The 20,788-nt window shown below is 38.0% G+C and overlaps 1 protein-coding gene across 2 annotated transcripts; it reads right to left on the bottom strand.

Moving 5' to 3' along the window:
• Positions 1-1,487: 1,487 nt before the first annotated feature.
• DEPDC1B (DEP domain containing 1B) lies at positions 1,488-20,771 on the bottom strand (the record flags this gene model as incomplete). 2 transcript variants are annotated; one of them, XM_080362978.1, is made up of 11 exons in its annotated part: positions 1,488-1,921; positions 2,255-2,440; positions 3,088-3,264; positions 4,652-4,818; positions 7,069-7,209; positions 7,656-7,703; positions 8,748-8,878; positions 12,628-12,755; positions 14,833-14,968; positions 19,799-20,064; positions 20,724-20,771. In XM_080362978.1, 11 exons carry the CDS (start codon positions 20,769-20,771, stop codon positions 1,760-1,762), a joined length of 1,590 nt encoding a protein of 529 aa, XP_080219104.1. In that variant the 3' UTR covers positions 1,488-1,759. The 2 variants fall into 2 exon arrangements, with proteins under 2 accessions (XP_080219104.1, XP_080219105.1); XM_080362979.1 differs by lacking the exon at positions 2,255-2,440.
• Positions 20,772-20,788: the final 17 nt, after the last annotated feature.

Below are 20,788 nucleotides of genomic sequence, written 5' to 3'. Positions count from 1 at the left end.
GGCTTAACCTCTGCCAAGGGAAATTTAGGCTGGATATTAGAAAGAAATTCTTTACAGAGAGAGTGGTCAGGCATTGGAAGGGCCTGCCCAGAGAGGTGCTGGACTCACCGTCCCTGGAAGCTTTTTAAACTGAGATTGGACATGGCACTTAGTGCCATCATCTAGTAAATGGACTGGAGTTGGACCAAGGGTTGGACTTGATGACCTCTGAGGTCTTTTCCAACTCAGTCAATCCCGTGATTCTGTGATCACTTATGGTGGGTTTCCACTTTCACGCAAGACTTGCTTTCCCATTAGCCTTACTCCTAAATTAGTGTTGTAACCAAATTATTATATATGAGTAGTCTAGTCATAGTCAAAGTTTGACTGCTCATAAGCATGCACAGAATACTAAGACACATCCAAAAGGTTAAGTCATCCTTGAAGACCTAGTACAAAAGGTAAGAAGTGGCCTCATCTACTTTTAATATTAACTTAAATATTCCCTTATTATTTTGCTTAAGAAATAAAGAGTATTGTCATGGAGTCCAAGTATAACCAATGTGTGAAAACAGATCATGGAAACATGTATTGTTCAAAATAACATTGCCCAAGAAACATCCTAATCTATTAAACCAACAACCTTGTAACATACATCTTAAAACTATTGATTAGTTAGGAGGTTAGCAAAGGGAAAATACTGTCAATGTTACATTACAGGATAGTCACTGTGTTGCTTACTAAAATGTCAGATAGACATTTTTTGAGATATCAGCTGTCTTCTGCATAGACTACTCTGACATTCAATAAGGTATGAAATGCTGCTCTTTAAATCTCTAATGGTTAACATGAAATCACTGCTCTAAGTAAATGTCAGAAAATGCTGGTGCTCTTATAGCTCAGAAGATCTGTTAAAATCAAGTATGTTATATGCACAGTCAAGTAACAAAGTATTAAAGACATGCATGCTTCAATGTTGCTTTATTATTTGAATTTCATTTCCAGAGGAAATGCAAGGCTTCATTTTTTTCCTGATAAAATATGTTCTATTGTCAAGCATCCAATTTTGTACCACAATATGTAGTAAGAGCATACACAAAAATATTTTGAATACCAAGTTCCTTAAAAGAATGGGTCTGCAGAAGTTCATGGAATTTCAATAGTTGACTCAGCTTTAATGCATCATATGAATTAAGAAATTAAGAATAAGTTTGTACAGTTTTCCAAAATAAATCTTGCATATCAAGAACACTAAGGTGTACAACAGTAAATCCAGTGTTTTGTACTTATTCAAGCATGTACAGTAAATTAATTCATCAAGCTATGTGTGAACAAACACAGCCCAGTTTATACAGTAGACACTCATTTTCAGAGAAAAAAAATGCTATTGATTGTTTACCAACAGTACATCACACACAAATACATTTAGACCTTGAAATTATGATCAACTTACACTACCGTAAGTGTACTTTATCCCCCAGGTAGATTAATCCCCTTGAGTTTGCTGTTTGTTTTTTCTTTTTTTTTTTTTTCTTTTTTTTTTTAATTTTTTGTTTTTATTTTTAAATAACAGACACAAAAAAGAATTATTTACTAAAAAAATACTGCTAGAGGCTCACACTTCTACCACATCAATACTTTCCTCTTCTTTTGACCTTTCTATCATCTCAGCAGCATCTCCAGTAGTTTTTTTGAGTAACTACATGCTGCTCCGGTTCCTTTTGCATAAAATCCACTGATAATATACTTTGATTCAGTTCATTGGTATCTTTCAAACAACTCACATCCGGAAGCTTCTGGTTCTGTGAAATGGTTGAAAAGGCTTTTTTAAGGCCCACATCAGTATAGGTGGTTTCTGTTTAGTTTTTTCTGGAAATAGCACTGCTTCAGTTTCAGGGGTAGGAAATCGTACTCTATACACTTCAGGGTAAGATTTCTGAAACTAGAAAAATACATCCATTTAGTTAAAGAATTAATTCAAACTTGTAATATATAAAAAAAAAAAACAACATTAAAGTGCAACCTCCACCCATGAAATAAGAAAATTATTATTTCTCTAATGGACTTTCTCTACTTTTATATATTTTATATATAAAATTAAGTTGTATGGGTCTCAATTCCCCATAGTAACCCCATATTAAATGTTTAAAAAGTTAGAAATCCCCAAGAGTACCTACTATTTTAAATCTTAGTATTTGACTAGAAGGCTACATGTTTAAGACTTTATAAAGCTTTTTCAGTTAATATTTAAGAATGTGGAGGAATTTTTATTTACTTGCTTGAGCTGCTTCTTCTTGTCTTTCACAGATATTTCTTTGTTCATTGCGATTTCTTCCAATAAAGCTGCCAGTGGTTCTTGAGAGCCAGTTGTCCTTTGATATTCAAATTCATCTGTACTGATTTGGTGACAAAATGATGGAGGAGGAAAAGTCCCATCACTATCAGCTCCAGCATATTTTATCTGAAGAAAGAGTAAAAAATGTTTTCTGGAATAAATTTGCAAAAACTGGCTTAATCAAATTAACCACCTAAAGTCATTGAGTAGAGAAGATATGGAGTAAATATCCAAAATTCTGCCTCTACCTCCTGCACTAAGTGAGTTCTGGTAAGTCAAAAAATACGAGAGAAAGGAAGCCTGTTTAACTCTTGGAAGAAGTTAAAAGTTATTTTCTCAGTGCAAATTAAAGGAGCAAGAAGTAAAAAACAGATTTGAACAAAACAATATATAGTCTAAGGAAACAAAAAAAGTTATTAAAAAGCTGAGCAAGTAAGGGTGACTCAAAAAGAAAATCAGAACATTAATGGAAGTGCTTTTTTACCATTCACAGTTTTCCTCACTAGCACATAGTTCTCCATTCTATGGAGAAGATAGCGCTGACCAAGAGGAAAACACATATTAGAGTTCTTGTCTCTGAACTATTCAAGGTCTGCTTAGTTTCATTTAAATACATAGTTATGGTTGAAAATCAGCAGTTAAAATTAATTAGCTCTTCATAAGCTAGCAGAGACAGAACAAAGTCTTTAAGAAATGTCAAACTTTGGAGCAGAAGGAATAAATTTGTTCTTGAAGCACAGAGGCATAGGAGGCTTTTTTCACTAGATACCTACTTGGACTCTCTGGAGATGTACAACATGTTCTTCTATAGAAGATTTTAGGGTGGAGGGAACACTTAAGATCTCTTGATAGTTGTCCATGAGAAAAGATACTAGTTTAGCAGCAAGCAGTTCATCCAAGTCCATTTCATCCTTTGAGCAGAGAATACAACGGGAAAATGCCTGAACCATCTGAGATTAAAAAAAAAAAAAAAAAAAGGACATCACTATTTATATTTTCTGTTTGAAGGTGGGGAATCAGACATAACAGCATAATACTTACCTTACTTCCAACACATCAATATCAATTTAAAAAGTGTACAGTGACATTATTCAAGTGCACTGCATATGGCTCTTGCCTTACATACATAATCTAATCCTGACTTTAAACTTAGAATGGCTGAACTCCACTATATTATCAAGACTTCACGTGCCTTTTCCAGTTGAAAAGGGCACGACTATTTTAGAAATTAAAAAAAAAAAAAAAAACAACAGGAATTTAGTAGAAGTTAACCACCAGAGGGAAAACTTAATACTAATATTTTGAAATCAAACAATTTCATATCCAGCTCACTTCATATAGCCCCATGCTCAAGAATTCAGTCTGTTCACCAGTCACTTTTAACATTGGAAGTACAGCTGGTAATCAAGGTTTTCTGACATGTACCACAGACTACACTGCTGAATTAAACTGAACATAAAGTATTTGGACTGTAAAGGATTCACTTCTAAAAATAACACTTCTAAAAAGAACATAATTATTTTAATCAAAGAGCATTTACTCTTAATTAAATTATAACCTTAGCCATCAAGAATTTAATTATTTTAATAAAATACTATTCAGAGTTAATTTAAAACTTAATTGCTGTGGAAAAAATTTAGATCATTGAATGCTGCTACAGGATTTTTATGGAATGCCTGTACAGCAAAATTTTCTGTTGCCTTTCTTTGAAAACAGTTAAAACTTATTCAAAAGAAATACATGGTTTTAGCCAATTGTAACTGCTGAGTAGCTTCATAATAACATGTTGTTTTGAACATCAGTGATAATGCAACAAGTATCCCTACAGAAAGAGCATTAGCAAAAACTAGAGGTTTGTCAAAATCTGATTAAAATTATTTTGAGATTTCTGTAGGTTAGTGATGAAAAAAATATTAGTACTGAAAAAAATTGGTAGGATTTTTTTAAGTGGATGTAAGCAAGTAAATCAAAACACTTAGCTGCATATTTCTAACTAAGACTGAAACAGTGTGTTGCTGTCACACTGTCTGCAGTGATAAAGAACACCAGAAACCACATCTACTTTATTTTATTTTGTTTTCTCTACTCAACAGCGAAATCAGTGGTGATTTAACTTCAAAAGATACGAAAACATAAAAATTCTAAGCAAATTCTTCATTTGCTTACAACTTGCCAAGAAATCCAAATTTATTCAAATTCGCATTAGCTTCCTGCATAGCTAGAATAGACGAACTTTTCTTCAAATAAGCAAAACGTGTTTTCATTCTCCAGTAAGAATCTTGTAGCTGTGCTACTTCAAAAACCTTGTCTACACCTCTTGCCTTACACCATACATACCAAGGTTCTGGTCCTCACTGATTCAGAAAGAGGTGGCAAATCCTTGTTACAGCTAATTCTTGCCATCATCCTCACCAACAGCTGTAGTCTCTTCCGATTTTCAGGTGGCAGTAGGAGACAAGATATCTGAAGAGCTTCTATGGCCTTGCTGTGCTTTTGCAGCAAACCTGGTTTATACAAGATCAAAAGATTGGGCAACATTTCTCAATTACATACTTCCATAACCTTTAACATGTCTTAAGTGTCTCCATAAATTCCTTTCCTACCTATTCAAGACTGCATTAGAATTCCACTCTCCCAAAAGTCCAGGAAGATATCCCTAGAACTGGACTCACTTCATACAGGGCATTGTGTTTAAATAGTTACTTCCTTCTGATGCATTGGGAGATATTAATAACTGTAACCAACCATAAAAATTTCAGTTCATCCTTTGTTTTTTTATAACACTCAGCTCTAAATACAACCAAGATGTATGCACAGATGTAGCAACCACATAAAAAAGTTAAGTCTGGGGAAACAATCAGAGAATCTAAATAAAACAGGTGCTTACGCATCAATGACAGTGTATGGGAATGTAGCAGGAGAATGGCGAGGAGGTTGGTTAAATGTAAATATGCTCAAGTGAGTTGCACCTGTCTGTAGAAAAAGCAAATACATCACACTAATTGTTTTACTGACCTTGTATGCTTGATGAGTAGAACCTTTGTCTTAGATTATATAGAATCATAGAATGCTAGGGATTGGAAGGGACCTCGAAACATCATCTAGTCCAATCCTCCTGCCAGAGCAGGAACATCTAGATGAGGTTACACAGGAACGTGTCCAGGCGGGTTTTGAATGTCTCCAGAGTAGGAGACTCCACAACCCCCCTGGGCAGCCTGTTCCAGTGCTCTGTCACCCTCACTGAGAAGAAGTTTCTTCTCAAGTTTAAATGGAACCTCTTATGTTCCAGCTTAAACCCATTACCCCTTGCCCTACCATTGTCATCAAAAAGAGCCTGGCTCCATCCTCGTGACACTCACCCTTTGTATATTTGTAAACATTAATAAGGTCACCCCTCAATCTCCTCCAAACTAAAGAGACTCAGCTCCCTCAGCCTTTCCTCATAAGGGAGATGCTCCACTCCCTTAATCATCTTGGTTGCCCTACGCTGGACTCTCTCCAGCAGTTCCCTGTCCGTCTTGAACTGACGGGCCCAGAATTGGACACAATATTCCTGTGAGAAACTCTGGGCACCTTATCGTCATGCCTGAGATTCCTGCTTTGTTATGAGAAAGAGCAAGAGGCTGCATCTGCTTGAAGCTTTGAAATACAGGCAAGTGCAGGCAGCCCGGTGACCTTCTTACCAGGGCTGAACTGCTGCAGCGCCTGCGTCCATGCTTGTGTTACCTCTGAATGGGAGTTTGGGTGCTACTTCAGAGACACCCTGATAGAGAGGTAACTAAAATAAAACTTGCTCTTTGCAAATGCATTTGTGGCCTCTGGTTCTTCTTGCCACATGCCTGTGTTTGTTTACACAGACAGCTATGACAACACTGACATGTCTCTCACACACCTTTGCCTAAATAGCACTAGAATCAGAACAGAAGAATATCTGTTGTCCAAGAAAAATAAGTTAAAAAAGGAACAATATTCAGTTTGAAGTAAAACTGTCAACTAACAAAGTATAAAAATACTAAATTCCAGAGGTAAAAATGTTTTTCTGGATTCCTTTTTCACCTCAACAGTTTATTAAAAGCAATGTTTCTCCCACTTAAAGAAGCTCAGAAAAAAAGTGACAGGCTACAAAGCATGCTTACTTTTCAACTCAGATGTTCTTTTCTGAAATGTAACCATCAAATGTAAAAAAATATTTTCACATTTACTGTCTTTCAATGGGCCACCTGTAGCTACAGGATAGGCAAATGTGATATGGTGTGAACCCTTAAAAAGTATACAGTTTACAATTAAACTAGTTTCTTTAAAGCATTAGATTAGTTAATGTCAGTTCTGAATTTCAGCAATGAAGGATTTCAATTTCCTTTAGATGTCATATTGTCAAACAGTCCTTACAGCTCTAATCCTTTTTAATCTAGACATCAGTCAATCAATTTCTAAAAGCTTATATTAGTTGTTAAGACATTTACACATTCGTTTAAAAAAAAAAGTCTGTTAAAATCCATCTGTTATATGTGGCAGGGCTAAGCAAAGAACAGAGGCCTTTAAAAATTAAAGACAAGCAATGGAAGATTTTTGGACTAATGTGATCAAAAAGACAAGCATAAAACTGCCTTGTGACACAAAATAAATTTAAATATTAAACTGCTCTCTATGTAAAATGGACAGGACAGATCCTAAAGAAATTAGTTGTAATGCTATTTGGGTATGGTAAATTAATTCAAAATCATAATTTTTTCATTACATCCCAAACTACTTACCTAGCACGCTAACAAAAACATCAAAAAAATGAAATGTGAGAAGAGGTTCTTTCATCTGGCCAAAATAGTCCACTATGGTTTTGAAGACATCTCTTTCAAATCCTGAGTATGTAGGCTGCTTCAAATCTGAGCAGCTAGGCCCTACCAAAAAAAAAAAAAAAGAAAAAAAAATTTGAAATTAATTTGCAGCCACCAACCAGATTGCAACTGAAGAATTGCAACTTCAGTTGCAACCAGATTGCAACTTCAAGCAGAAAAAAAACAAACTTCAATTCATTCTTCAAAATATAAATGAATTGTATTGATCTATTGAATTGATTTATTTCCAGCGGGTCTAGTGAAAACACGTAGATGACAAAAAATAGTAATAGAATAGTTAAACATATATATATTTCATTTAAATAAGTTGCATTAACAGGAGAACATATACTGGGCTCATCATTTTGAACTTTATTTAAAGCAGTGATGAGAAAAAATATTAACTGTGAATATACATGGAATTTCATGAAGGAATAAAGGCACAGTCAGTTCAATAGATTTTTATGAGGGTGTTTGCCTTTTTTTCCCCCCTTCCTGAATTTACTTACAATTTGCTAGACATTTCATCGCTGATAATATCCAGTGAGGTAGTTCTTCTGCATGGGGGAGAAACATAAAAAGTAGAAAAAACTGAGAAAAATGTTAAATGTAACATAAATGCAAAGCTGGAAATTCAAGAAGTTCCTCCTGTATAGCATATCAACAGAATGCCAAGGCAGGCTATACCTTTATGTGGGATTGAACTTAAATTACATGCACACTTTAGTACCTTGAGTACTCAACATCAACCAGATATGCTTACTGCTCTTAAAACTCAAGCAGCAAAATGGATCACATCACAAATACTTAACCTGCCCTGCAAAAATCAGTCGAACTAATTTGAGCTACACCTTTTCTAGTGCATTACAGTGAAGTGTTTACTTTGTGCTGAAGATGCTCAAAAGCACTCATACATCAGTTCTGTCATTTCTGCAAGGAGGAAGTTAATATCTTGAGGTGCTCCAATAGTCTTTAAAATAAACATGTATATGCTCTGGAGTAGGTTTCACTCATAAATGAAACAAGGTTCCAACCTCATATTTCACTTCTCTACGAACTTTGTAGAAAACATTGTGGCAATAGTTTTGTAAGTCATACATTACAGCAGCAAAGACGCTTTACTTTCTTCCTGATGTCCAACAGTTTTAAACCTGGTACTCGTCAAATACATTGACTGAAAATTCAAAATGGAGAGATTTTAAGCATCTGCCAGTGTACAATTTGAATATTTCCCAATTTTTAATACATATTTCCCTTATGTAAACACTCCTGTTCAGGCAGTTAAGTGCTGGGCTGACAAAACCAGGTTTAAGTAAATAATATCTCTGTCTCTTTATATGAAAAGCTGCTGCCCTTTCACCTTCTTCTTTCAACCCTGCTAAAGTAGAAATATATCTAAGAGATTAAATATGTAATAAACACTGATTCTTAGTATTGGGATGTCAGAGGACACCAATGACCTACTTTATAAAGGCTTTAGTATAGACATGGTCATACAAGTATGAAGATGCTACATATTGGTATAGATTAGAACAAATGCTTTTTTAATACTAGTAATCTACAATATGAAGTAGTGAAATGAAAACTTCTAAAATACTCACTTGATTTGTCTTCTAAAGTGACAATCCCCTGCTTATTTACATTGTATGCATTTTGGACTATATGCTTTGAATTCACTAGTTTTGTGTCTAACACTTCATCCAGAGAATCCAAACCCAAGACCTTTTGTAACCTGCAAAAATACATAAAAACATAGTTCATACACCATCTAATCTGAAAAAGGCAAACATGTAGTCTTTGGATAGCTAAGATTCTGAAAAAGAGATGTCTCAATTTCACAGAATCATAGAATATCTTAAGTTACAAGGGACCCTTAAGGATCAAGTCCAACTTCCTGCTCCTCACAGGACTACTCAGAACTAAACCGTATGACCAAGAGCATTATCCAGACAACTCTTGAACTCTGACAGGCTTGGTGCCATGACCACTTCCCTGGGAGGCTGTTCTAGTGACTGACCACCCTCTCATTGAAGAACATTTTCCTAGTGCCCAATCTGAACTTCCTCTGACACAGCTTCATCCCATCTCCTTGTGTCCTGTTCCTGGTCACAAGAGAGATCAGCACCCCCTACTCCACCACCCCAACATGAGGAAGCTATAGGCTGTGATGAGGTCACCCCTCAGCCTTCTCTTCTCCAAGGTGAGCAAACCAAGTCACTTCAGCCGCTCCTCTTAAGTCTTGCCCTCCAGACATTTCCCTATCCTAGCCCTCCTCTGAACACACTCCAATAGTTTGATGTCCATCTTATATTGAGGTGCCCAAAACTGCATGCAACACTCAAGGTCAATATACCTGTATCATTCAGGTTGGCAATGCTGTGCTTGATGCACCCCAGGACACAGGTGGCCCTTTTGGTTATCAGGGCACACTGTTGGCTCATGTTCAACTTGTTATCAACCCAAATCCCCAGACTTCTTTCCATGGGGTTGCTCTCCAGCCTCTCTTCCCCCAGTTTGTACATATAACCTGGATTATTCCACCCCAGATGCAGAACCCAACACTTTGTTTAATTTCATATGTCTGGTGATTACCCATCTCTCTAGTCTATCCAGATCTCTCCGTAAGGCCTCCTTACACACAAAGGAGTACACACCTCCTCCTAATTTATTATCATCGGCATACTTAATGCACATTCAATTCCTGCATCCAGATAATTTATAAAAACATTAAAGAGCACTGGCCCTAAAACTGAGCCTTAGGGAACTCCATTGGTGACTGGCTACCAGCCTGGTATAAACACATTTACTATAACCCTTTGAACCTGACCTGTTAGCCAATTGCTCACTCAGCATATTAATGGACTTCTCTAGCTCTCTGCTGGGCATTCTGTCCAGAAGAATACTGTGAGAAACAGTATCAAAAACTTTGCTAAAATCCAAAAGCACCACATATACTGGTTTCCCTTGGTCAACTAGATGGGTGTCCTTGTAATAAAAGAAAGTTAAACTGATTAAGCAGGACTTTCCCCTTATCCCATTGGGCCCATAGATTTATGTGCATGCAGCTGGAGCAGCAAGTCTTGAATAAGTTCAGGGTCAGCTGGCAGCTTATCACCCTCCAGTCACGGTCTTCCAGGACAGGTTTCTATGGGTCCCAGTGCCCCCATCGATGTGGAAGACAGAGGTGAAGAAGGTGTTAAACCTCCATTTTGTCTGTGTGGTTTTGGGGTGACTGACTTCTTCACGCAGTTGACCAATGTTATCTTTGATTCTCCTTTTGCTGTTAACAATTTTAAAAGGCCTTTTTGTTTCCTTCACAGTGGTGGCCAGTTTGAACTCTAATTGGGCTTTGGTCACACTAATTTTCTCCCTACAGTGGTGAAGAGAATCTCTGCAGTCCTCCCATGTTGCCCATCCTTGCTTCCAATGTCCATACACTTTCCTTTTCCACCAAAGTTCTAGAAGATTCCTACTCAGCCTACTAGCCTTCTGCACTGCTTGCTTTACTTCCCATGCTTTGGAATTGCCTGCTTTTGCACTCTCAAGAGACGGCTCTTAAAAAGTGACCAGCACTCATGGACTCCAAAACCTTCAAAAGCAGATTCCCAGAGGGTCTTTACTAACTAGCTCCTTCTGCAGATCAAAATCTGCTCTTACTATTTCCAGGGTTGGATGTTTTGCTGGCAACTTTTCTTCTATTACCAATTGTTTGAAACCCAACTACTCTGCAGTTACTGTAACCAAGAAAGGCGTCAATCACCACTTTTCCCAAAAGTCCCTCTCTATTTGTTATACAAACAACAAATCTCTGAGAGTACCTTTCCTAGTCAGCTCCCTTAGTACCTGCACCAAAAAGTTATCTTCAACATGCTTCAGAAATGTTCTGCACCTGTATCCACTGTATGATACTCCCAGCTGATGTCTAGGAAGTTAAAAATTACACATAAGGACAAGAGTGGTTGATCTAGAGACAGGCCTTGATCCCTTGTAGAATAATTCATTGGTGTCGTCGTTCTGGCTAGGTGGTCAATAGTAGACTCCCACAACAACATCCACTTTATTTGCTTTCACCTTCATCCTTACCCAGAGGCTCTCAACCATGTAATAGCCAACTGTAAGCACCACACAATCCAGTCCCTCAATTACATACAGCGTCATCCCCCTATCTTGCCTGTCCAGCCTAGCCCTCATGAAGAGCCTATAACCATTCACAAAAGCACCCCATTGCAGTACTCACCCCACCATGTTTTGCTTATGCCAATGATGTCATAGCTCTGGGATTGGGCCAAAGCTTCTGTCTCCTCCTGTTTATTCCTCATGCAGTGCACATTAGTATAAAGGCATTACAAAGTGCTCCAGTGCATTCAGAACATTGTGCATTAGCCTGAAGGACCTTGTCAGCACACTGTCCCTCAAACATTGATGTGCCACCCTCAGAGTTTATCTCTAGTCATGCTTCTTTTATCCCTTTCCCTCTTTAAGTCTAGTTTAAAGTTCTTTCAATGAGCCCTGCTAACTCCTGCAAAAAGATTATTTTCTCACTTTGAGACAGATGTACCCCATCTGTTGCCAGCAGGCCTGCTGTCATGTAGACCAACCCATGACCAAAAACCCATCAACTCTGCCAACTCACCAGGCTCAGAGCCAGGTATTAATTGGCTAAATCTTGCTACTTCTTTCCTCATCATTCCTTGCAAGGACAGAGGAGAACACTACTTGTCCTCCTGATCCCTTAACTAGTCAACCCGAGTCCGTGAACTGTCTCTTGATTGCCCTTGGACTTTTTATTACAACTTCATCTCTGCCTATATCCTCAGCTAAGGATCATGACAGCACTGGAGCTGCTCACCTCAGCACCAAGTTTTTTACAGAGATAACGTGCCAGTTTTAGATAGAAGTGATCACTAGTAAGGCATCAATTGTGCTATAAAAATAGCTAATGTATATATTTTTTTTCCTTCTGCCTAAATAGTTTAAAGTAGTGCCTTTAGCTTTGCGTAGTATATTCCTTTTGAAAGTAGTAAAGAATATCTGAATATCAAAGCCTTCTGCACGGAATTAGCTATTCCATTTCTTATCTCAGATGAAGTATTGTACTTGTCATCCAAAAGTTTCATGGTATCATGCTTCTTCAGAAGTGCTTCTATTTCATAGCAACAAGAAAGAGAAAGACTTGAGAAAAAAGTGAATAACAAGGGAAAGCCCACAAAAAAAAAAAAAAAAAAAAAAAAAAAGACATGGACTTATGTAACACAACAGCTAAAAGAAAAGTCAAAAGGTATTAAGCACAATAAATGTTCTTTGCAATCCTTATTTGCTGAATTCATTAGCCAAATAACAATTGCTGTAGTTAGCTAAGCCACTATGGCTTTGATGGCAGTGATGAAAGATGAGTGGATGAAATTACAAGCGATACCAGAGAAGACTATTACCTACTACACAGTTTTGCTCTAACAGCAAATGGCTCACAATCATACTCACCGTGACAAAGTCATGGATTTCCATATCTCTTCTATATTTGTTTGTGTTAGCTCTCTGCGGAACACAAGTTTGCATGCCGGTGTTTCCCCTATAGCTATACTGTGTCGCTTGTACCACATCTCAGAGTTCTGAAATCAGAAAAAACACTCCTCATTAACTGGTGAAGAATAGCCATTTAAATTCAGGAGTCAATGACCTCTAGTCCTGTGTTGAGATCCTCACCATGATTAAAATCAATTCAACTCATTTGTCTTCAACTACCACTCTAAGATTAAACAACTTTTGTGGAAAAATTACTGAAGAATTATTAGATGAGATATCAAAGACTTATATTCATCCTTATTGAGCATATATTGACCATAACTAAACTTTGCTCATTAGCTCTTTCTGTACATGAAGAAAGTAAAAGCAAAGAGCTACAGCTGAAGACACCCATCATATCTAGGCTACCATCGTAACAGAATAAAGTAAAACAGAGAATGCAAGAGACTACTATCTTTTACTCAGCCTTCATACCCAAGCTTGATGCTTGAATATTGTCATCAACGTGTTGACAGTTGGACATAGAATACAGTTTGTGTCAGCAATATATTTTCAAGGCATAACACCTAATCATTCCCAGTTCTTTGATATACATCACAGAGTAGTCCTAAAGCACCTTAACGGTATACCTTGTGATCAAAATCAAACCACAAAATACACTCCAGGAATGCGTTTAGTTATTCTAAGCACTAATCATCTTGTCATTCCATAAGACTAGACTAGAGCTAGTTTGAAACAAATAGCACCCTCTAAAATTACTATCTGGTCAGTATATGTCAGTATTTTGCTACCCAGACACATGCCCATCAACCCACACACAGCTAATAAGGACTCTGATCAATGATGGAGTTATTTAAGGTGTCACCACTTTCCGCTGCATGTCTCCTTCACCCTTTTAGTGGAACATACACCTTTCTATAAAAGCACCAGCAGAAAGAAGCTTATGCATTTGCCTCAGTTATTTCAACTCACAGTTCACTGTATTAACCCAAACTGGCAATCAAAGAGATTTTGAGCTATGCCAGACTGTATGCTGTCACATCTGAGTCAGACATATAAAGGCAGTCTTTTGCTAATTCTTATCAGGCCAGCATACTTGGATGGATATTTAAAGCAGACAGTTGGAGGCTGAGACATGTTAAAACTGCAGCAGATACTTGCTCGGTAACTAAAATACTCTATTCTCTTTACTTGTCTTTGGCACTATCTTTTCTTTATTCCTTCTTAATCTTCTACTTGCTATTGAAGTTCTAAGGACTATGCTTTTTTCTCTTCAGAAGCTTGCTGTACCTGAAAGGTAAACTCAATCTGCACGTGAGTAATTGAATAAGCATTCATTCGGGATTTCAAGATGTCCAGCAAAATGGTAGCAGCTACTTTTCCAAAAAGACTATTGATCGCAAAGAAATCCAAGGCTAATGTCCCACACCGAAGAGCATTAATAAAAAGGCCAAAATTACGAGAAAAGTCCCAACAGTCCACAAAATATGAGAACACTCACATACAAGACACACTGAATGAAGGGTGTAGAATACACAGAACTCCAGAAGCCTAGGCCTTAAGATGTCCAGGAGCCAAGAGCTGACACAATTTTGGTTTATAATAAAAGCAACAGCTTTTTCCACAATTTTACAAGGGCTGGATCAATCCAGTTAAGTATGGGGCAGGATAATTCTCCAAGCTCACAAAGGATAACAATGAAACCAGGACCACTTCTCCTTAGCTACAATATATTCCTTCTGGAAAAGAGAAAGGAAATCACCAACAAACTCAAAGCAGCTAGGAAGGGAGTAGTACTATATGTATTCTGCTAAATGAAGTGTCCGAATAAGAGTTACAGTGTAAATGACAGTAAAGTAACTAATTTGTCTTGTAGTATAATAAATGCTTTACGAGTATTTGAGCAAACTGGAATGCAAGCGTACTGGCAAATACAGCCATACTGAACTTAAGAATGCTCAAGACATCGTGACCTATAGCAGAAAGAACACTCAGAGCCAAAAGCCCCAGCAAATCATTAAGAACAACTTTTCTTCACATACTTTTAAATTAAAGTATTTTGTATTTAATTTTGTAACTATTTCGTGCCACAAAGTGATTGCTAGTCCAGTCTTGCTTTCCAAATATGCTTACGTCCAGGGAAAAGAAAACTGAATGCCTTACCATTGTGACTGATTTCACTGGGATGTGTTCTTGGGAAGTGCCAGCCTTAGGTTCATTCCAGTCGGGAAATTTAATGACTTCCCTTCCACATGAAGGTTTCTTTGGATATGGTTTCAGCGGTGAAGAAGGAGGAAATCTACAATTAGAGAAGATTTTTAAAGCCTCTGAACTCCATCCAATTCCATATTTACCAATGCAAAACTGTAGTAAGCCTTCACATGCAAAAATACAACAAATGCCTTGGACATTCACAGTGCAACTTAGTTGCCTGAGGATCAGTGTTAAGTGATGCATAAAACATCCTAAGGTGTCTTGCTTGGCATTCATCTGCTGCTTCAGAGCAGTTCAGGTCCATTGTACCTCTCATGACACAGCTGAATTTTGGGTGAACATCTGATATCCCAGAGCACCTCAAAGAGCACCAGCTGCCTATGCATAGACAACTGATTCAGGTCTTCACTAGAAGACATTGATTCTGCTGAAAAAGGTGTAGATAGATTTTGCCCATAACAAATACACTGCTAGCATGCATGTCCTGAAGCAAAGCTACATAACTAAGTCACCTGACTAACTCTTGGATTTAATTAGTGTGCATTGCAAGCGTCCACACAAAATTCTGTCCACATTACAATGTTGTCCTGTGTTTACAAGCTTTCTATGTGAAGATCCTATCCTGTAGCTCTTTTCTGGAGTCTTTTTCCAGCTGGTTGCGCAGGAAATTCATTCATTTTTCAGGGCATTTCAAGAAGCACCTTGAAGAAATTAGCAGAAATAAACCCTAAGCTAGACCTTGCAGAATGATTCTATGAAAACAAGAAAAACTAACTATCCCAGATCACATTCAGCTCAGTCACATCTCCAGCTTGACCCGAATTAAATTACTGCCAAATCTAGGTCAGAGCATGTACAAAGGAATTAATGGCAGCACATCAGAAAAACAAATCAGTTTAAAGGCAACATATCATCAGACAGGCCCAGATGAGATCTTATCTACCTGCAGTCTTAGGTTTTAGATGCTGAGATTCCTTATGCTTCAAGAAATTGCTTCAGCCTCCCTCACTGTTTTAATCAGAATGTGAAAGACTGTAATGTCTGTGACCTTGCAACAAGAGCTTGTACACTGTTGGACAGCATGCATTTATATAATACCAGAAAGATTCTCATGCTCAAGGAGTCCTCAAGTTTTCTGTAAAATGTAACCCCATCCACTCAAGGCAGTTCCAACAATTAATTATTTTTTAAATTAGTTTTGTATCACAGTTTTGTTAGTTCAGTAGTGTTATACTGCATGTGTTATGGTTTTGACCATGCACTGTGAGCCCGTTTGGTATACTACACAGCACTCTTTGACAGACTCTCTGTGATACAAGGAGATACCGCTTCCTTTGGACAAACCCTGGGGAGAAGCAATAAGCACCTTGCACTGAAAAATTTACTCTGCATTTTAAAAGTAACCCAGATTACATTGTAGATTTTCAGCTGTTGAGTCTTCTCAGCTATTTTTCAGCTATTTTTTATTTCTTAGATTTTAATATTATAACATCTGCAGCTTTTTTTCCCTTTGCTTTACAGTGTTCTCAACAGTTCACTGTTTCCCCTCCAGTTCTTCACAATTCTTAGCTTTATGTCATTTGCTGCCCTGATTCTCAACTAACCAGTAAATGAATGAGTTCTCACAAGCAGAAAAAGGAGATACATTCCTTTTTCTGGTAGAACGACAGCAAGATTTAGACAGAGACAAGTTTTTGGATGAACAAGAAAAAGCCTGTAGTTTTATTACTAACAAAATGTTACCTAAAGCTAGCAACTGAGGAATGTTTCAAGGCTGACATATCAACATTAGCATGGTTTACAGACAGCAACTCTAGTTTGAGGAGTTTATACAAGGAAGAAATAGAGATATCTGTTTGTGTGCCAGTCAATGGACAGAGAAACAGGTCAACTCACACTGATGTCAATGGTATAACAAGTACCATAGCTGAATTATTGGAAGTTTATTAGCAATGCAAGCATATTAATGTTTTTGCTTCCAATGCAATTCCTCAGATTCCAAAAAAACGTAAAGCCTGACAACTTCCAAAACCGTAACTTCTCGTTTATTATTGTAGACTACACTGAGCTAGTAAGTCAGGCCATACAGACAAGTAGTTTTTGCTGTTTTCAGAAACCACACGAGTTCTCACCTTCACATTTAATACTTGCCCAGTACTCACAGACAAAACAACATTTGGCAACACCTCTTTTGCATACTCTGTGGAATGAATAAGAGCAGACAACTACACTTGCATGCAAAGTTAAAGAATGACACAACTGTGACACACAGTGTATGGTTACAGTAAATAAACACAGGAATTTATAGAAAGGTATGATGCACACCAGGGTTTCCAGAGTAAGCACTGTCAGCAGAATTGAAAGTGACTTGTATTTGCCGCCTGTTTCAACTCATTGACGAACGTATTAGGGAAGTCCACCAGAGGGAGCCACTAGGACATTAAATAAATGCATAAAGGCAGGCTGGAAAACTATGTTTAGCTCCATGAATAGGTGAAAAGCTTGTTTTAATACTTAAGGCCAAACGCAAAACCATGAGTAGCATAGGCAGTTTATTTATGTGCCAAGCTCAGTGAGAAAAAGCTGGCTCCAATTCAAGATGTGTGAAAGTTATATGCAGTTTTAGTAAAAAAACCTGTTCAATTAGTAACTTAGTTATCTTTTGAATAGAAGGTGGAAGAAGAAGAATGTCACTAGGACAGCTATAACAAAAGACCGCTCCTGTTTGGTGGCAGACCATTAGACAAAGCATGTAGAAAATGAAAAGCACAGAAATATTTCACCCAACCAACTTCCAGAGTCTGCAGCTCAGGAAAAGTCATAGCTGAAAATACAAAGGAGAAAAGGATAAAGTAATTTTCATGTGTCATCATGCCAATGCAAAACAAACACAACAAACCCAAAGCAATGAAATATAGCATAATACCAGTGGTTACCAAAATTTTGACAAAGAGACAATGTCCAGAAAGGAGACAAAGTACTTAACACCTATGACACCAGTGGAAAAAAAAAAAAAAACAACTGTGCAGGTAGTGCTGTCCGAAGAACAGACAAAGCAGGACTGGGCTAGGAACATATTAAACCAGTAACACATCTATCACCATGTGTTGTACCAACACTAACTGGGCTTTCCAGCTCAGTTTAAACAAGTTAAAAGCCCATGCCATGCTACTCCTTCACATTTAATATTTTCCAGGCCAAAGTCAAGATGCAAGATTCTCTGCAGTTCTTCTTGTCTTCCATACCTATTTTCTAACATGAACGACTGGATGATTAGGTAAACTACCACAATATCTGCTGTTCTATAGCAGTCATAAGCAGATGGCCAGAGAAGAATTTAAGAACAGGACAAACATGCATGATACTTCTTCAGCACCCTTTCCCAGTCCCCAGTCATGTTCAGCTCACAGACAGTGTATATTGCTTTGAGATACTTAGCAACAGACTGTCTTGGGTGAGCTTCTCAAAAGATCTTCAGACACAAGTCCTTTGATACACTGCGTCCTTTAAATTTGAGTCCCAAATTCTAAAATTTAACATTTTCCTTGATTGTTATATGGAATTACCCTTTATGGAGCAAAATTTGGAGAGAACATTGATTTTTTTTTTTTATCCCCCACCCCCCAATTATTTAAAATTTCTTTCATTAAAGCTGATTGAAACTGGTTTGAATTGTATATATACAAAACATATTATGTAATTATATATATAAAATATATTTAACTAATTTGGCTGGGAAGCTGTAGCATTCAGTGTTGTTTCCTTCAGAAGGCAGGCTAAAAATCAGCTACCACTTTTACGGGAAGTTGAATCAGTGCTAATTAATATGTTACTGGAATTAAACACAAACCCAATCCAATTGAACTTCAGTGGAATAAGTTTAACATAAACCACGGTTCTTTCATAAGAACCTATCTTCACTCAAGTGTGTTTACAACAATGTAATAGGATTACATCATACATACCTCTTTTAAATTATTCCAAGCCAATAAATGAAATTAGGAGACTAACGAACAATGGCACTTACAGTATGGGTGTACAGACTAGACAGCAAAAACACTAAGGCACACTCTACAACCAAACTAGTTAAGATCATAGAGCAAAACGAAAAATTGACTTTATCCACATCAAGGGCAATTCACTACTGCACACATTTTCCCAGGACAATATTAAGAAATCATTAGGAAAACAAAACACCAAATAAAGTATATAATCATAGATATAGTAAATAGATACACAGCACTGTTGACCTGTTTTCCCTATCACTTTGCATTATTTTCCTCTGTTAACAAGCCACCAGCTGAGAGGCTAAACAGGGATAAGTAAGCAAGCCTCCTTGAGGAGGAGTGAATAAAACTTTGTCTCTTCTAAGGCAATTTCAATCTCCAAACCAAAGAGTGTAGAAAATATCATCAATGACTTTCAATCTCAGAAGGTCTTCCTCTTATCTAAGAAGGATTAGAAACAGCATCGAAAATAGTCAGGGGGCTGGGAGAGAGGGAGGACAACTAGAGATGGACGCTCACTTCCATCAATATCTTCTTGATGTGCACTCTCCCGACACTGACAAACCTGATGTCTACCAACAGTAAACAGAATTCACTACCTTGTAAAAGCTGCAAAAGCTTTCACTACTATTCATAGAACATAATAAAGTAAAAGTGCCCTTCAAAAATATTTAAATACGAACATGAAAAACAAAAAATCCCAACACACACACAAAGACCAAGACAAATATTAAATCATGACAGTTGCCTATCACTAAAGAATATGCAGTCTTTAAAAGGAAATGAAGGAAGACACATTAACACCTTCTCAAAGGCATTCTACAAAAACATTTGTACAAACAACATACAAGTTATTACTCCCTGTTTACAAAAAAACAAAATTTTTCAGTCACTGTATAGAGGTTTACCTATATAAATGGCCATCATCTTGAAAGTCTTCTTTGCCCCATCGTCCTTTAATATCTTCAATAACGTGATTTTTCAGGAATTTTTTAAGCAGCTTTACCGTTTGATTGCGAGTTACTTCTGGGCCAAAGTTTTGATTAGAGCCAAGCAATTCATGTAAACAGTCCACTGCTTCTGATGCTTTGAAGCACCGCTCATAGCTTTTGAAGCGACAACGATGCTTCCGTAAAGGCATCTCAGCACGAAAAAGTTCTATTATCTCGTTCCACTGAGGAAGAAGAACAAAACAAACCGTTATGGAAGCTCTCCTGCTAGAAGCATTGTAGTTGTACAAAACGAGACCAAAATGCATCCAAACCTGAATGCAAACAGATCTTTTTTTTTTTTTTTTTTTTTAAATCACTGAAACCTAAAATTGCCGTTTAAATACCTGAGATCCGAGACCAAACACCAGATGTAGGAAGCTGAAAGATCTAGAGTCCCATATCGACTACGGCTCTACGGACACAGCTTTAACTTCGCCCTGGCTTTTAACTCGACAAAACGCTGGACTAAAGCTCCACGGTACCGGGTCCTGCCGTCGCTCCAGTCACGGGGGGCGCAAGGGTCCAACCGCCCCGCACAGACTCAACGTGGGGAGCACCAACACTCGGGCGGCTGCTGAGGACCGCCTCACCGGGTCCCGACGGGAGACGGGCTGCCCGGGGCAGGCCCAGGGCCCGCCTGGGCTGGCGGTCCTTGGCCCTCAAGTCGTAGAGATCCGGACAGCGGAGTAGGCCTAGGCGGCCAGACTGGCCCGAGGCAGCCGACCCGTACCCTGAAGACCCTCCAAGTCGCCGTCGGGCACAAAGGTCGCACCCAGACGAGATAAGGCTACACAAGCGACAAGAGCAGGGACGGGGCACCCCAGCCCCATGGAGCACTCACCAGCCGGGTGGCGCGGTAGGGCCCGGGGCCGACAAGCCGCGACTCCATGGACGCGGCCGGGCCTC

Source organism: Nesoenas mayeri, assembly GCF_963082525.1.
Source record: "Nesoenas mayeri genome assembly, chromosome: Z".
NCBI lineage: Eukaryota > Metazoa > Chordata > Aves > Columbiformes > Columbidae > Nesoenas > Nesoenas mayeri.
The sequence above is the reverse complement of the archived record's forward strand: the minus strand, read 5'-3'. Positions and strand labels throughout refer to the sequence as shown.